General features: G+C 40.4%; 1 protein-coding gene across 2 annotated transcripts; it reads left to right on the top strand.

Annotated features, from left to right (window-relative positions):
- The first annotated feature begins 1,572 nt into the window (after nucleotides 1–1,572).
- Nucleotides 1,573–17,460, top strand: LOX (lysyl oxidase). Of its 2 annotated transcripts, XM_044780396.2 has the most exons (7): nucleotides 1,573–2,628; nucleotides 2,967–3,075; nucleotides 4,428–4,565; nucleotides 5,820–5,976; nucleotides 9,328–9,423; nucleotides 9,783–9,898; nucleotides 13,835–17,460. In XM_044780396.2, the coding sequence occupies exons 1-7, from the start codon at nucleotides 1,998–2,000 to the stop codon at nucleotides 13,839–13,841; spliced, it is 1,254 nt and encodes a 417-aa protein (XP_044636331.1). In that variant the 5' UTR covers nucleotides 1,573–1,997; the 3' UTR covers nucleotides 13,842–17,460. The 2 variants fall into 2 exon arrangements, with proteins under 2 accessions (XP_044636331.1, XP_044636332.1); XM_044780397.2 differs by lacking the exon at nucleotides 13,835–17,460 and having other exon boundaries at nucleotides 1,716–2,628; nucleotides 9,783–9,902.
- The last annotated feature ends 772 nt before the right edge of the window (nucleotides 17,461–18,232 follow it).

The raw sequence follows: 18,232 nt of genomic DNA on the forward strand, positions 1-18,232 counted from the left end.
TCAGGGTTCTTAGGTGGCAAACAACAGAAATTGACTCTGACCACATTAAGCCACAAACGAATGCATTGGAGAAATGGAAGGAAAAGCTGAAGAATCAGGTCTTGGGAGGGACCGGCCTAAAACAGCTCAGGGGGAATCTGGGTAGCAAGAACTCATAGAAACTTTCTTCAGTAGTGAGATGAGTGGGCTCCAACATTTTTGACTCTTGTGTCCTTCTACTCGAGATTCAAATTCTAGGGAGCCAAGCTTGGATCTCATGACCACTGCTTGAAGTGGGGAAAAGTCTTATGAATGTTCGGTGAGTCCCACTACGCAATTGGGGAGGAGAAATTTCCCAAAGGAAAACCCAGTTGTTCTTACCAGAAAAAAAGGGGAAATGGATGCTGGGCAGTTAAATCAGCAGATGTCCACCACACATCCAAAATGTGGTGATTAAACACGGAAAGACAGAGATCAATAGTGATAGGTGAATATTGAAGTACATTGAGATAACAGCCCAATGATGAGACAAATGAAAGGTTATTAAAATCTGATTTTGAGTTGTGATTTTAAATCAGGCCATTTAGAAACGTTTTTCTTTGAAATGCTTCCAGCGCTGCACAAACCCTATGTGAATAACTGGTCCCTTAAGCATCTCTTTCCAGTGAGCATTACCATCTCCTACCCATACCCTATTACCCATTCTCCTGCGGCCACTCCTACTCCCTTCTCTTCAACAAAATCTGAACCCCAAGGCTGTTTCTTTAGCAACCCCTTTCTTTATACTGGAAAATCAAACACCACAGGATGCTTTACTGACTTTTCAACACTTAACAAATGGTGGTTTAAGTTTTTTAAAACCCAAAGTCAAACCTCCTTATCAGAAGTAGAAAGAGAAAAAAGTCAGATAAAGTGCTCATTTGAAGCTGCCTTCTGAGAGCTGTTTTAGGCAGATTTGCTCGAACTCCCTTTACAGAAACTTCCTGGTAGACACTGTCGAGATGAAACACCATTCTTCACTTCCACTCAAAGTACAAATCAGGCCGGCATTTTGAAAAAGAGACAGGTTTATTCATGGCTTCAGCGTTAACTGGTTTTGGTCCCTGTAAAATTTCACTTTTGGTTATTGAAATATTCACTGTAGGAAACAAATTTGTAACCCATTTCTCACATTACCTACACACAGAAAAACAAAATTTGATATCCTGGGGTTTATTTGCTGAGGGCGCTTCCCATAAATGCGAGTGAGTGTGCATTAGGAAATATGTCTGGTTAAATCCTTATGGATAAACGTTAGTCACAATCGTCCCTCCGCCCCCCCTCCCCGACTCTCGCCCCCAGCACCCTCCCCACCTCCGGACTTCCCGCCTCTCCAGGGCTGGTGACCTAATAGCATTTTTGTTCGTGCATATTTTGGCGTCGCCCCATGGCCTGGCTGCCTTTGCCTGTCTGAGTCTTTTGAAATTCCTGCATGTTCGCCCCAGATTAAGCCGAGTGTGTCTCAGGATGTGTGTTCCGTTTTGTTCTTTCCCCTTAACGCTCCCTGTGCAACGTGTCTGGGGGGAGGAGGGCAGGACGGGGAGGGGAGGGGAGGGAGGAGCAGAGGCGAGGAGCTGTCCGCCTTGCACGTTTCCAATCGCATTACGTGAACAAATAGCGGAGGGGCGGCCGGGCCAGAACGGCTTGTGTAACTTTGCAAACGTGCCAGAAAGTTTAAAATCTCTCCTCCTTCCTTCACTCCAGACACTGCGCGCTCGCCGGGGCCGCCGCGCCGCTCCCCGTCGCCTTCCAGAAGGACTAGGAAAGAGGAGAGAGGCGAGTGCCACGTCCCAGCAGCCGCCCTTACTGGAGAAGGGTCTGCAGCCCACGCTTGGCACTACTTGGTGGGGACTGAGATACCCGCGTTCTGCCCACCTCCTGGGTTGAAGATTTCTCCCTCCCGCACGTGATTTGAGCCCCGTTTTCCTTTTTTCCGAGCTACGTCCTCCCTGAGTGGGGACAATCCGGCAAAGGGAGAGATGCGCTTCGCCTGGACCGCGCTCCTGCTCGGGCCGCTGCAGCTCTGCGCGCTCGTGCGCTGCGCCCCGCCAGCCGCCGGCCAGCAGGAGCCCCCTCGCGAGTCGCCGGCGGCTCCGGGCGCCTGGCGCCAGAGGATCCAGTGGGAGAACAACGGGCAGGTGTTCAGCCTGCTGAGCCTGGGCTCGCAGTACCAGCCGCAGCGCCGACGGGACCCGGGCGCCACCGCCCCGGGCGCTGCCAACGGCGCCGCCTCGCAGCCGCGCACGCCGTTCCTGGTCCTCCGCAGAAACCACACGGCGGGGGCGCGGGCGCGGACGGCCGGCTCGTCCGGAGCAGCCGCCGGCCGCCCCCGACCCGCCGCCCGCCACTGGTTCCAAGCTGGCTACTCGCCGTCCGGGGCCCGCGACGCCGAGGCTTCGCGCGCCGGTAACCAGACAGCGCCGGAAGACCGCCCGGCGCTCAGCAATCTGCGGCCGCCCAGCCACGTGGACGGCATGGTGGGCGACGACCCGTACAACCCCTACAAGTACTCCGACGACAACCCCTATTACAACTACTACGACACGTACGAAAGGCCCCGGCCTGGGAGCAGGTACCGGCCCGGATACGGCACTGGCTACTTCCAGTACGGTAAGCAATCCCAAGCCCCGCCGGAACACCCGCGAAGCCCTTCCCCAGCCCTGTGGTTCCCCGACGTGGCTGCTTGGGCGCGGCAGGCCTTAGTCCCCGCAGATCCGATCCCTCCCCCTGCGCCTGCAGAGGCAGCCCTGGAATCTGGTGCAAACCGCGCGCCTGGCCCCTCCTTCCTTTCCACTTTGCTTTGCAGCCCCGCTCTCCTGCTACCCGCAGCCTGACATCTTAGTCCTGTTGGGCGAAGGGTGAGGAGTAAGGGACACGGAGGGACCTGGAGCCAGGGTGGGAGGCTCTGGGTTGTCTCACTGCTACACTCATCGCCTGCTGATGTTTAGGTCTTCCGGACCTGGTGGCCGACCCCTACTACATCCAGGCATCCACCTACGTGCAGAAGATGCCCATGTACAACCTGAGATGCGCTGCGGAGGAAAACTGCTTGGCCAGGTACCGGCTGGGATCTTGGCGGACTGGCTCCTTCGTCTTGGTTCCGGGGGCTGCTCCGGTGCTTGGTTCTGACCACTCTTGTCCCTTGCAGATAAGAGTTGGGAAGTGGGACAAGAGCTGGGAAGTGGAACCTGATCTCCTGGGCATGCTGACCTGGATGGAGAGTTAAAATTTTGAAGATTTCTTTGGGTTCTGCCTTTCAAATGTTGGCACACATCAGGGAGATGAAGCAAAGCCTTATCCTGGAGAGTGGGGGTCTCGTATTCTTTTTCCAAGATGCTTAAACTTTGGAGCTGTTTTCAATAACTTTCGATTAAACAACTGTACAATAACGTGGAAAAAACTAGTAGTGGAAGAACCCTTAAAACCCTTAAAAGACCGGCACCTAATTTGCCAGTGTGGCACCCCTCACTGGCAAAGCCTATTTTCTTCTTTTGTTTGAAGCCACAATTAACTTAGTTGTTTTGGTCTTACTTCAGCCAGGATAAGAGCATGAGCAAGAGCTTTGTTTTTGCATCAGTCCTAAAATAAAATCGCAGCAATTTTAGGAATGGAATTCTCTGAGTTTGCCGCTGGGAAACCAGCAGAGGGAGCAAACGATGTTTTGATAGGTCTCATAAAATTTTTTAAAGTGTAAAATAAGGTCATTGATAGTATTTGAATATATATTCACACAAAATATATTAGAAGGAACAAAGTAGTGTTTATTTGTATATTTCTTCCACTTTGACCCTTTGTAACTGTCAGGCTAAAGGAAGAGAAGAAATCCAAGCTCATCATTTTCGTTCTTGAGTCTTGCATCACTCACACCATTGCACTCCCTATGCTGTTATTACAGTAATGCCTTTGTTTTGAAGACAGTGAAGTTACAAAATTATTGATCTAAGCTGGATGTACCCTTAGAGTTATTTCCCTACTTTACACTTTGGTTAACTGTTTAAGAAGAAATATATTGTTAAATTCAAAGTTCTTAATAAGTCAATATGGATGATTTTTTAAAATTTGGGATAACTTTCACCTCAGTTATACTCTTTTGTATGGTAAGTCTTGAACTGATTATAACTACAAAGTTTACTTATCACGTGTAAATTTTTAATGCTGATTTTATTATGTTTTTTCACTTTTAAACTGTGGATTCTCATAATTGTCATTCATTCACCCATCAACAAATATTCACTGAGTTCTGACTACTTGCCAGGCACTGTTCTAGGATCTGGGGTTTCAGCAAGAAACAAAATAAGCAAAATATCCTGGTCTCTTGGAACTGATAGTCTAGTTGGGATTTTGCTGGTAGTTTTGTCTTTAGTTAATACTCCGTGAAAATCACAATGTTTCTTTTTTCAAAATCACAGCTCAGCATACAGGTCAGATGTCAGAGATTATGATCACAGGGTGCTGCTAAGATTTCCCCAAAGAGTGAAAAACCAAGGGACATCAGATTTCTTACCAAGCCGACCAAGATATTCCTGGGAATGGCACAGTTGTCACCAGTAAGTGGATGGGTCTCCTGGGTACTTTTGAGTTGCTTTCTCATCTTTCGGGTGATTCTTGATATAACAAATCCAGGTCGCAATCCTTACACAACGGGAGAAAATTGCTGTTATTTACATTTAGAATTTATCTCTATGTAATTTGACATAATCAAGGGAGTCTGTCTTTAAGATAATACATCAACTACCAGATCCAGTTATCTTTTAAATTAGAAACTCGAAGTCTAGCTTCTTAAAGCTGTTGCTAGGATGTAGCAGTTGGCTTCACTAGAATTTTACTCCAATATACTACAGGTAAGATTTCTAAAAAAGCTTATTGCAGCCAAGTTCATCTACAGTTAGTTAGCATTTAATAGGGTTTGATAAAGACCACAAGTTGTTATCAAAAGGATTCAGATACCATTGTCAAAGAAAGATGTAGAGGTTGTACTCCATGAGCTGAGCAGGACTTGCCTTCATCTTTTAAAAGACCTGTATCAAACCCAGGGTAGTTGCCTGTTCTGTCTTAAATTTAAAGACTTTCACATAAGGTAATTCTATAATTTGCCTTGGTGACTTGCCCAAGAGTTTATTGCTGAGAAATCCTGATGTGTGCCCTTAAACTTTCTGCCATTTGAGCCATTTCTTCTCATTCCTTCCTTATGTGAGAAGATGAACAGCTCAGCACCTTCTCTTTAATGAATGAGAATAATAGATATGAGCACCTAATTTGCTGACAAAATAGAATTATTTTATTTCTAAATAAAAGTTTATACCAGTTAAATTACAGTGGTGGAGAAAGCATGCCATTTTTCTCTTTTGCATTTCAGTAATGATTTTAAAACTGTGAGAACTCAATTTTTTAAAAGCTCACAGAAACCTCCCAGGAATCATGTGCTCTTCTCTTTTGGAATGAAACATCAGTAGTGGCAGCCAAAAGAAATATACTAGAGAACATATGGCAAGTTTTGCTTAAACACAGATAATTTATTGTCTATTTCTATTTAATATTCAAAGATAAAACAGGATGTAATAGAAAAGCAAAATCCTCAAAGTAAGTCTTTTTTTCCTAGCAGCAAAGTTAAAAGCTTACAGTTCTGATAGATTGCAGTCCCTGGAAGAAAAACCTAGCATGAATTTGGCTTTAAGAAGATGAACTGATCTCAATTTTAATGTGAAAACAAATGTGTCAGGCCGCTGGGGAAGTTGTCTAAAATCCTCATTGCTTTCTCTGCGTGTTACTGACCTCTGTCTCTGTGTTGTGTGGGACGTTAGACATTACCACAGCATGGATGAATTCAGCCACTATGACCTGCTTGATGCCGGCACCCAGAGGAGAGTGGCTGAAGGCCACAAAGCAAGTTTCTGTCTTGAGGACACATCCTGTGACTATGGCTACCACAGGCGATTTGCGTGTACTGCGCACACGCAGGTAGGTGGGCACTCTGAGGTCAGGAAACTGCAGGCTTCAAAGAGAAAACAAAATGGTCTTCTATCTTCTTCCCTCCTGCCTGTCTTTTATAAGGGGGTCATCTAGTCAAGATGGAAAATAATTGGGAAAAGGAAAATGATGGCTTGATGATCCAAATTACTTTTAAGTATTTCATCCTCACAGAAGGTCAATGTGCATACTCTTTATGCTCCACAATGAAAAGCAGCAGTTTACTCTGTGAAAAAATCTGAATGGTTTCCAATATCTGCACTCATTCTGTATTCTAACTGGCTTGGTAAGTAACTATAGAAAAGATATCTCTGTTTTCTCACCTGCAAAACCATTGCTCCCTCCATCTAATCTATTAAGCTAAAAAAAGAATGGTGATTGGGCTTAGCAAAAGGAGAGAAAATAAGTTTCTTCAAAAGCATTTTAAGAAAACTGTCTCTTTTAATCATGCAAATAAGAGCAGAAGGACACAATTTCTTTCTCCACGCATATATATTTAAATCTACAGTATAATTGATGTCAGATGTCCTTTGGATGGATTTTTAAAAATAGTGCTGAACTAAGCAGTTTGTATGTCTTATAAAGGGAAAATGTGTGTCAGTTAAAAGCTATGCCAGTATTTCCATAAGAAACCCTAATTTGTAAAAGGACATTATAATTTTACTCCAGCCGAAATCTTGGCTACCAGTAGTGAAATGTACATAACTCAGGGCACAAAGGGATCAGCAGCTGGCATCTTGGGAAGCAAATTCCAGGGCTGTGGCAGGAAGCTTTTGGTGACCTAAATGTTAGCATTGCTTCTTTCTCTGAGCTTGGAACAGCACAGCAATTGGAGGCAGAAAAGGCTCAATTCCATGTGCCCTGGGGCAGCACTTATTCTTTAAGAAAACAAGATGTAACCTCCCCACACGTTGCACATATGTGCACACAACAAGTCCCTTTTCACTCAGTGATCTGCAAGTCCCACAGCACCTGCCCGCGCCGGGCACCTGGAGTGTATTCTGTTCATTTAGAGAAAGAGGCACGCTGGACAGCTCACTGCCAAAATACCTGAATCTGGGACTGCAGGTATTTATAGCGCTTCTGGTCCCCCGATTCCTTGGGGTAACCCCACTTCATTTTATATGGTAGCTTTCTTGTTTATCATCCTCATTTATCTCCTCTTTAAGCATTATTCATCAGGTCTTGCATTACAAGTGATTTATGTATTTGTGTTTTTCACTACACTGGTGGTTTTTGAACGTGGACTTCATTTAAAGGAAGAAAAATTCTCACAAAGCCCCACTGTTGACTTAGATGAGTTGTGTTACAATGTGGTTTAAATGCATCCAAACACAAAACTAGATATAGCTTCCTTGTATTTATACTTTCATGTAACTCTTAAGTTCTTAAATAACAAATTTACATATTAAATATGTATGAAACTAGAAACCATCACAGTAACCTCATTAATTTAATGTAAGAAACAGTTGTGTTTTGCTAACCTCAAATAGCTAATTTAGACAGCCTTGGTTAAGGTTCTACGTTTAATCTGTTTATCTGTTTTTAAAGTTTGACGTTGAATACATGCAATGCCTGTTTACTTAATGGCCTTAAAAACTGCTGTTTTTTGTTTGCTAGTTCAAATTATCAAAGCTCATACATAACTTAAATTCTGCCTTCTGAGTAATCCTAGAATGCCAGTTTCAGCATTCTTTAAAGCTCTTTTGTTCACTTGAAGGTAAGATAAGCATTGCAGCATTATTTAAACCAGTCTCAAGTAAGATTAAGTATCTAATGCAATGAATCCCTTACACTGCCATGGCATTGGTAGTAGTAGTTAGTAGTTAGTAGTAGTAGTTAATAGTAGTAGTAGCAGTACAACAGCAATAGCTGACACTCATTGAATATCTATTATGTGCCAGAACCAGAATTGTGTGCAGGAATCAGAAGCCAAAAATTCCGTATTATGTATTTATTACTCAACATACTGTTAATGAACGGTTGCAAGTTGGCATGGATCAAGGTGGGAATATGGTCCTCACTGCTGTGGCCCAGGTACTTTTGAGTGTGGCCTAGGTATGCTGTGGGAGAGCACAGTTCTCCCCTGTTCTTCCCAAATCGGGCTGTAGCCAAACCAACACTGGGGGGACGTACTTAGAGATTTTACCATCTCTTTGGTGACAAGGTAATCTTCAGCACTGAGGTGATTTTGGGTGCTGAAATTAAGTGGCAGTATAGAGTGAAAATGATGCTAGCATATGCTTTTTAATTTACTTTAGATTAGTATTAGAAGGAAAATACAACAGTTAAAACTTCTCATGAAGAACTAATGGAATCAAGAACATACCTATGGACTCCAATTTGAGCAAATTTCTCCAGACTATTACTTTCTGGAGAGCAAGGACCATATCTTGTTGGTAGTTTTCTCCTCCCCAACCATAGAAGGCACTTGTTTACTTATTGAAGTGAGTATCTTAGCAAGTGGAGTGATGTGGCCTTCATTCATTGAGGCTTACATTCATCACTTTAATTCAACAAAATATTTCAGTGACAATGTGAGAGAGCGTAGTGTGGTGGTTAAGAACAAGGACCTTGAACCCTGAATGCCTAAACTCAAAACTGGCTCAGCCATTTACTAACTGTATATCCTTGGGTGAGTTATTTGACCTTATGGTGCCTCAGTTTCCTCACCTGTAAATTGGGGATAATAATAGCACCTGCCTCATGTAGTTGTGAAAATTGAATTTATATATGTAACATGTTTAAAATTGTAACTGGTACATAATACATACTTTATAAATGTTATCTATTCCAAAATGCAGCACAGACTCCACTCTTAGGGAGTTTACCATCTCTAGTTAGATATATTTTTATACTGTATGGTTATAATACAGAGAAGAAAAGGATACACACTATAAGATCTATACGCACAAAAAAAGAATCACGGGCATTTGGAATACAGGAAGGTAACTTCCAAGAAGAGAAATTGGGGAGGTTACACTAAGAAGAGGACATTTGAGCTCCGTTGACTATCACATGGCCTTTATTCCTGACCTTGGTGATATTCTAAAATTTTGATGGAGGCCTATTTTGTCAGTTAAGATTGTATTTATCACTGGTTATTTATAACACTTTTAAGAAGCTAGATGTACTACTACTTATATTAGTCCTGTATTTTTTTTAGCTGGAGGTGCTTTAAGGCTGAGTAATATATACTTCTCAAAGGAGATGCAATATAAGTATAGTTTTATGTCAAACTCTTGTAAGTACTTAACATTTAATTTGCAAATAATATGCATATTCTTTAGCCTACTCTAACCATATACCTTCTTTAAAAATTTTTTATTTTATTTATTTTAGGGGTTGAGTCCTGGCTGCTATGATACCTATAATGCAGACATAGACTGCCAATGGATCGATATTACAGATGTAAAACCTGGAAACTACATTCTAAAGGTAGAGACCTTTGAAAATACATACCTGTAATTTGTTTCGATTGCAACTGCATGGCCCTCCTCCTCTGGAGTCAAACGTTAAATGATAATGGTCCTGTGAGTGATTATACATCTTCTAGAACTATTTCTAAACCAACGTAGATATATGAGAAAAATTTTTATTTTAAAGAACTACAGGGAAAAATATACAGCCTTCTTCTGTAACTTCCCCAGAGTTTAACAACTTGCCTGACTTAAACCCCCTCCCTGCTTGATTTAGTTGAAGCGTGTCCCTGTTCCAGCCCCCTGGAAATAGGAAGAAATTAACCAGTAAACACCGCTGATGAAATCTGAAACACAGATGCTGTTTGTGTTGCCTAGGTCAGTGTGAATCCCAGCTACCTGGTGCCCGAATCGGATTATACCAACAATGTTGTGCGCTGTGACATTCGCTACACAGGACATCATGCGTATGCCTCGGGTTGCACAATTTCACCGTGAGTTCTATTTGCCTAGTTAAGCAATTCTCTTCACAAAGCGTTTTAGTTTATCCATGACTTCAGCTTCCTTGTAAAATAGACTGAAGGTAGAAAGTGGTAGACAATCTGCATTATCACATAATTAGAGCTGATCTTTTTTTTTTTGATAATCCTAGAGAAGAGGGGATGTACACAGGTTTTTATCATCCTAAAGCTTAGTTTTCAGGACAAGACATACACACAGAACACATCGTTTACCCAAAAAACCTATGTGGAGGCTGAATATATAAAATATGCAGTATGCAGGGTGGGTGACCTTGTGGGAGCCCAAACAGTTGGGCTTCCTGCCTCTTCCCCATAGTCCATGAAGGAGCTCTGAAGAAATTCCTGGAGCTCTTCAAAGTACGTTTTGAAAATCGCTGCCTTAAGTTTGCAATTGAAGAGGTTAGACCGTCTGTTCTGTAGAAATCAAGATTTCACATATTTGAGTTCTAGAACCACAAGTACTAAGGAAATACATTGCAAAAGTAGGGGTGTGTCGAGTTTCCTTCATAATATTCCTGGTCCTGACACCCTTCTTTGAATAAAATCTTGGAAAGAATCCTAGCACAGGGGCTGGCCCCGTGGCCCAGTGATTAAGTTCGCACATTCCGCTTTGGCGGCCCAGGGTTTTGCAGGTTAGGATCCTGGGCGTGGACATGGCACCTCTCATCAGGCCATGTTGAGGCGATGTCCCACATACCACAGCTAGAAGGACCCACAACTAGAATATACCACTATGTACTGGGGGAATTTGGGGAGAAAAAGCAAAAAAAAAAAAAATGTTAAAAAAAAAAGAATCCTAGCACATAAATATTAACAGGAGTGGTGCTTTGATGAAAATAATTAAAGAAACTTGGGTAGTTTTGCCTGCTTGTCTCTCTGTCCCACCCCAACCCCTTAAACACTGCCTGCTCTAGAGTTGCTGGGTTATAGATCCTAACTACATATGCCACCTGTGTGTGATACCATCCCAACAATGAGAACACTGTTAGAGTGATACTGAACATGCATCAGCTTCGCTTTGACGTGGGAGAGGCACCAGTACCTCAGGGTCGTGCAGAAAGGTGCAACAGAGCTACACTGGAAACTTAGAATTAATAAAATTTTCTCTCTAATAGACAAACCAGGACAATGTTTGGCTGCACATGAACCTGTAGTTTGTGGCTTTCCCAAGTCCACCTAAACCTGGTTTTGCCCTCCACCTGGCCAGGGGAAGGTGGGGCTTAAAGCAGCCCATGCTCCATTTCAGAGCCAGGTACTGTGGCTTGGGCTGCAGTCACCTGGATGATAAGTCTTTTCCTTATTCCTATAAGGGAGCAAAGCCTGTGCTTTGGAAGTATCATCACAGGATTAGAGATAGATGTGGCCTATGACAGCAAAGGGACAGCGCTGAAAAAAGCCAATCAGATATATTCTTCTGAACATGCCCCCAGTACAGAAACCCTGGCTGAGTTTATGGCCCATATTGTGTGGAGTTGATCATAGTATAACTGAAAATCCACAGAACATCAGTGTAATTTCAGCTAAAATAAACTAAAATAATTTAAAATACCTGGATTAATTTCTCTTAATTTTTTATGCTTCCTTAGTTTATTCATTCATTCTCTATTTATTCATTGTCACTCTCACTTTTGCACTATGTATTTTTTGAGGTCCTAAACTAGATATTGGAAAGTGATGCAAAGATAAATATGATTCCTGACCCTTTACTGCTCCTTTGTAGGGAATGGCTTTAATGTTCCTTTCCTGCTCCACATCAGCATGCCTGGGATCTAGTCTCTTGTCCACCACTGTATACCCATTGTCAGGTACAAGTCTGCCACCACGTAGCCTCTTATTCAACGTTTAATAGATAAATGACTCTCTCTTTCAAGGAGTTTAGAATTTGGAGGGTGAGAAAGATACATTCATAATTGTAATAGAGATACAATATGAAAATTCCATGAGGGTCAAATAAAATGCGGTGGAAACCGAAGGGCTTCTGCCAGAATAAGCTAGGTGACTCCCAGGTACAACAGCTGACCTCCCAGTAGGAACAGGTCTGGCGAGGTGACTCTGTTGTTGCATAGACTGTGTCTTGCTTTTCATCGGTAGAATCCATTGAATTGGATATGGCCAGATATTTAAAACAAATAAAAATTGGTATATTGCTCCAGCATAGAGTTGTTCTTTTTTAAAACTAGCTCTCACTGACTGTAACTAAATTGCAAGAATGGTTGAGGTAAAATTTTAGTAAGCAGTATTGATCAGATGAAAACATGAAAAAGTGAAATGACCCATAGTTAGTGATCTGTAATAAAATAACAAGATCATAGGGTCAGCCTGGTGGCACAGTGGTTAAGTTCGAACGTTCTTCTTCGGTGGCCCCAGGTTCACTGGTTTGGATCCCAGGTGCAGACCTACGCACCATTTGTCAAGCCATACTGTGGCAGGTGTGCCACATGTGAAATGGAGGAAGATGGGCACGGATGTTAGCTCAGGGCCAGTCTTCCTCAGCAAGAAGAGGAGGATTGGCGGTGGATGTTAGCTCAGGGCTTGTCTTCCTCAGAAAAAAAAAGAAAAGAAATCAGTGAAGATCATACTTATCCATGAGTGGGAAATAATGGGAGAAGTGCAGAAACCTTGACTTGAGAAAGAAATCCTTACGTTCGGGAGAGTGATGCTTGACTCATGTTTTGACTTTCACTTCTGGCCTCCCTTGCTGGGATCACAGTTCAAAGGAAGGAGAGATTTCCTCTATCTGAGATTCAAGAGTGGCTTTAGGAGAGTGTTTGAATCGGGCCTTGAAGAGTGAGGAGGCGTGCACTGGGGAGCATTAAGGAAGGGCATGCCAGGAGAAGTCAATGTCACCGGCAACTACATGGCAGGAAGTTGCAGGGGATGTTTGGAAAAGCAAGTCTTCTAGTTTGGCTGAGGCATAAGTTTCACAGAGTTAAGAGTTGGGTAAAAAGGATGGAAAAGTAAGTTGGGACCAGATCAAAGAGCACTGAAGAGCAAGCTAAAAAGTTTGAACTTCTTTCTGGAAGCCATGGGGGTCTTTGAAGTTTCTTGAGCAGGGAGTGAATTTGCCTAAAGCCACGTGGTCAGTCTGGTGGCTCTGTAAGTGCAGTGTGTGTGATTCCCTTGGTAATGTTATTGTACCCTTTTAACTCTTAAAGACGTATCTCTCAGTTCACTGATTGTTTTTCACGCTAATCAACTATTTGAGAGTATTCCATTGGTGTGTAAAAACCACCCAGTAAGAAAGTGTGTGCCTTTGATGTATCCTCTCTTGCCCATTTCCCCAACTGTGAACAAAACCTATGAGTGAGGCGACTCTGTGGCCCAGTTCAGTTTGAAGATGCGAAAATTAAGTTCTCTTCTCACAGAAATTACTACTTGGAAATTGCTGGCTTATGATTTGGACTAAATGGTTCTTATCTCCTTTATGTGGGGACCTATGATCACAATATAAATACAATATTCAGTTTATTGGCTTTGTCCCAGTCTATTAATGCATCATTCTACATCCAACATCATGCTGGAAAAGAAGTACTGCAGGATGGTGCAGAGGCCATGAGCCTGCTTCTTGGTGGACATGCCATACTTGCTCCATGGAGTCAACTCACCTGGGTGAAGCTGCTGGTCCTTATGAGGGCTGCTTCACTCTATTGTTTCAGAGTGTGTTTCTTTGAACTCTAAGCATCAAGTTTGTAGGCATCAGACATGCACTTTCTGCTACTGACATAATCACTTTCTTTAAATCAATATTAAAATAATGTATTAATGGATAATTTCCCAAGGTGACTCTTGCTTAGGTGGAGAGAAATTGCTACATACATTTTATAAAAGGTTGACTTTAAACTTGTCTACTGTACTCATTCATAATACTATCAGGTTGATAACTTGTCTTATTTTGTTTTCTTAATCTAGGTATTAGAAAGCAAGCCAAAACTCCCAATGGATAAATCAGTGCCTGGTGTTCTGAAGTGGGAAAAAAATAGATTAACTTCAGTAGGATTTATGTGTTTTGAAAGAGAGAAAAGAAAACAACAAAGGAATTTTTGTTTGGACTGTTTTATAACAAAGCACATAACTGGATTTTGGACATTTAAATCGGCATTATTTGGGAAATCTTTAAGAGTATTATTCACATTACTTTGTGAATTAACACATTTCAATTCTGTAGTTGTACACTTGGCTCTTTCAAAGAAATCCATATTTCTTATGCTTCTTTTTAAATTGTAGTGCAAAAGGGAAAATAATATTTCAATGAATGAGCCAAAATTACTTTGAACTGAGAATTTTCTAAAGTGCTGAAACTTCAGTGAACCGTAATAATAATTGGTTTATATATGTCCTAGCATAGATTAATTTTGAAATGAGGCTCCTACTGTTTAAATAGATATGGACACACTTGGTGCTGAGGAAGGAACAAACACATTACCATTGGTGTCAAGAAATAGTACTATATAGCAGAGAAATGGCAATATATGTATTCAGATAGTTACATCCCTATATAAAATTTATGTTTACATTTTCAAATTATTAGATAAACTCCTTTCTTTCTGTCAAGTGTACAATTTCATTCTGACTTAAGTCACCTTTTGTTTTGGAATGAATTAAGTAATTGAGCTGCCCAACTCCTGACTGACATTTGTTGATGCTCCTCTCTACTCTTTAGTTTTCCTATGGGCAGAGACCTTTTAAGTGGCGTTCTTAAAATTACCATTCTGGGGACTGGTATATATAGGACAACTGTGCCAATTCTGATGATGTCATTCATCAGGAAGTCATTCTGATGATAGATGTGACACATCCGGAGATAATATGCATTTAATTATATTGAACTAGTAGCCAAAAGAATTTCCCTGCTGACATACAAATCATACAAACAAGTCCCCCAAACCACAACTGTCTCTCAAATACTTAAAAAAATTAACGAAAAACATCTTGGGATTTTCAACTTTTCACATTTTTTAATGTTCAGCTTTAAAAAGAAGAATGCTAAAAAATGTTATATTATCCAGAATAAATGACATAATATGTGTGGATACAGGACTGTTATCCTAGGTCATCCAGGAATCAGTCATAACGTGTTTTTTGTGTGTGTTTTCCCGAAATATAATCCAAATTAGCAAAGCACATAGCATTACATACTTGAGGGGTTGGCAAATAAGGGAAAAAAATACTTTCTGCAAAACCAAGGACTGTGCTGCGTAATGAGACAGCTGTGATTTCATTTTAAACTGTGAAACCATGTGCCACACCAGAATTTGGAGAATTTCTCTTTTTCCTAGATTCAAAAGGTACAGAAAGAAATCAAATTACACTTTTAAGTTAGTGGTGCTTAAGCAGAAGTTTTCCTGCATTATCCAGTACTAAAATCTCAAGCAAGGTGTTTCCAGTGCCAGGACATGTTAGGTAGAATTTTAAAGTGAGCTGGCATCCCCGTATTTTATGTCGTAGAGTTGTAAAGTCAACACCAACTACTAATAATCGTTCTGCACTCACTAGTGCCTAGCACAGCAAGAAGGCCTAGAGATGGACGGTCATCAAGGGGTGGAGAGAGCGGGCCACGTGATCCTCATCTGCCAGGGCACACACTTACCAATAGAGAATACAGAGGGCTTGATAGAGACCCAGAACTTTCATTGAGCTAATCTGAGCTCTGGAAAAGCTTCTTTGATGTACCTCTTTGCCTTAAATTGCTTTTTAGTTTTAAGATAGTAGAATGATCCTTTCAAATTGTAATCTTAGATTTCTAATAGAGATATTTTAATATACTTGCTTTTTTAAAAAAAAACAAAAACTACTGTCAGTATTAATACTGAGCCAGACTGGCGTCTACAGATTTAAGATCTATCATTTCATTAAGATTCTTACCCCCGTAATTAAAAGCTAGCCAATATCATGGCCCTTGGATACATATGAGAAGACATATTTACTATCATTCAATGGGTCTTCCATCTGTCTGTCCATTCATCATCATCATTTGGCCTAGTATATGCCAGGCACACACGTGCTAGGCATTGGGATATAAAACAGACTGTCCCTAACCTCAATAAGTATTAAAAATATCATTATTACCATTAGACTCATCTTATTTCATTTTTAACAACTATAAGTACATCTAAAAAATTTCTATTTTAAGCACTATTGTTTTTCATGACCATGTTTTATTTTAAAAAATAAGTTAAAAATGAATAGTTATATGCATGTATGTGTTACTAATAATTAAAACTATGTTTCTAACCCCTGAAATGTGTGCGTTTTAAATATAACACATACTATTTGATTGATTTTGAAAAAAAAAGGCATTTCAGTTAGGAGGCTAAAGATGCCCACTTATCCGTTATATAAACATTCCTTCCCCCGCCCCCCAAACACTCCCAAATGACTCACAAGTATTGATTTTACACTCAATATTTTTGAATCTCAAGGGATCTCTTCTCTGAATAACGAACAGAACTCACAGATAATGATTAGCTGATAAAAGTTGTCCATTAATAAAATAAAAAATATAATCCTGTCTTACCAAACTCCAAATAAAAAAATTTAAAACAGGAAGTAGAAATGCTGCAAAGAATGTTCAGTACTGAAAAGAGATTGGCTTTTAAACTAACAAAGACTGTGAAAAAATGGGCTTAACAGGAAAATAATTTAGTGAGTGTTCCACATGCCATATTAGTGGCCTCATAATTATTCAGACTATAGTCTGGGTTAAAGACATCTTGACCTTTGGGACTGGGATTCAGTCTCCCAACAGTACCATAACATATGAATCCACAATTTGCTTATTTCCAGGAAATCTTTAAGTTTTTACATAATAATTTTATTCACAATCTGTCATCTAATTATTCACTAGGCATTATTTATAATAACAATTTTTTTCTCCTTGAAACCTCATAGTATAATCACACTCATAAATAGTCCCAATATACAGATTCTAGAGGAAATGCAGTCCACTAAAATTATTGTGGCTGAGAATTCGTCTTTAGCAAATTGTGTGAAAATATTGAATTCTGGTCAGAAAATATTTTTTAAAAAATAACTTGTTTTGACACTAACAGTATAGCAACTAATAAGCAAAAATTACCCTTTTTCTATATTTTTTATGTTTAGAATTCGTATTCACAATCAATATATTTAATCAACAGCTATATTTCATTCCAAGCTACCAAAAGTCCTGAGCCACTTTTGAACACTTAACGCATTTCATTTATCCTTCAAGCCAAAATGGTGCTGAATTATATCAACTTGAATGTAAAATGTGTTGTTTTAGCTCACAGGATATAAACATTTAATTACTATATAACTGCTTGCTATGAACTAAGTGACTTGTGATTTGGTATTGTTTTTAATGAAGTTTTAGTTTCTTCCAAATTTTTCAGGAATCCTATTTGTAAAACATTTATAGCTTTTTTGAAGAGCTCTTATTTTAAATGCCCAGACACTGGCTTATGTTCTTCTTTACACTCTCACATTCTTTTATTATACGCCTATAGTATTATTGCAAGATTATGTAAAAATGCCTTGAATAAATGATTTCAAGTGTCTGTAGTGGTCATTTGTTGTTACATATAAATAAATGATATGAATTTCATTTTAGGTTAAAATCTTAAAGCCATGTGTATGATGAGTGGTTTTGCTTAATTGCCTTTTGTATTAACAAATTGTTTAATAAGCTCACATGACTTGAAATCTGTCTGAGGGATAAAAATCTAGCAGATGTTTTAAAAAGAAACTATCATACATGAATGGATCTTAACTTTTGTCACCATTACCAGCCACCTCTAAGGATGCAGAGCAGCCATTGTGAGAACAACCACACTCTTTTTTGATTAGGGTTTGAAAGAAATGTACATGGTCATATATACACTCAGGGGACACATCCAATTCAAGCTGCAAATTATCCATATAAAGAGAAATATTGCCATCATAGTAGTCCTTATTTAAACATATACCAGATTAGCCTGGAAGCTGGTAACCTGAGAGGACAGACAGGCCCCAAAGTGTGGGCATGTGTTTTGGGGGGATAATTAACAACATTAACCCATAAAAATAATTGATCTTTAAGGAGCTCTCTCAGGTAAAACCGATGTAGGCTTATGGCTAGTAGTTTGCAGATATGAGTTGTAAAATGTCAGTGATACATGAAACCACCAATTTCCTGCTTCCCTGCTTGCTCAAGGCAAAGTATCTGAATACGCTTTCGATATTAATGCGAAAGATGATTTCCTTTGTCTCATCAATATGCAGTGTTTCAAGCACTGTTTATTATTAACCCATTAACTAATGATAGGGGAGGGAAGATCTTTTCTTTTGTCA

Source organism: Equus asinus, chromosome 9, assembly GCF_041296235.1.
Source record: "Equus asinus isolate D_3611 breed Donkey chromosome 9, EquAss-T2T_v2, whole genome shotgun sequence".
NCBI lineage: Eukaryota > Metazoa > Chordata > Mammalia > Perissodactyla > Equidae > Equus > Equus asinus.

Excerpts from the sequence above, each read along its gene's own strand:
- LOX (XM_044780396.2), top strand. The coding sequence starts at position 1,998 with ATGCGCTTCGCCTGGACCGCGCTCCTGCTCGGGCCGCTGCAGCTCTGC. Across the intron at positions 3,076-4,427 it reads GAGGAAAACTGCTTGGCCAG|CTCAGCATACAGGTCAGATG; the intron begins GTACCGGCTGGG and ends TCAAAATCACAG. Across the intron at positions 5,977-9,327 it reads CGTGTACTGCGCACACGCAG|GGGTTGAGTCCTGGCTGCTA; the intron begins GTAGGTGGGCAC and ends TATTTATTTTAG.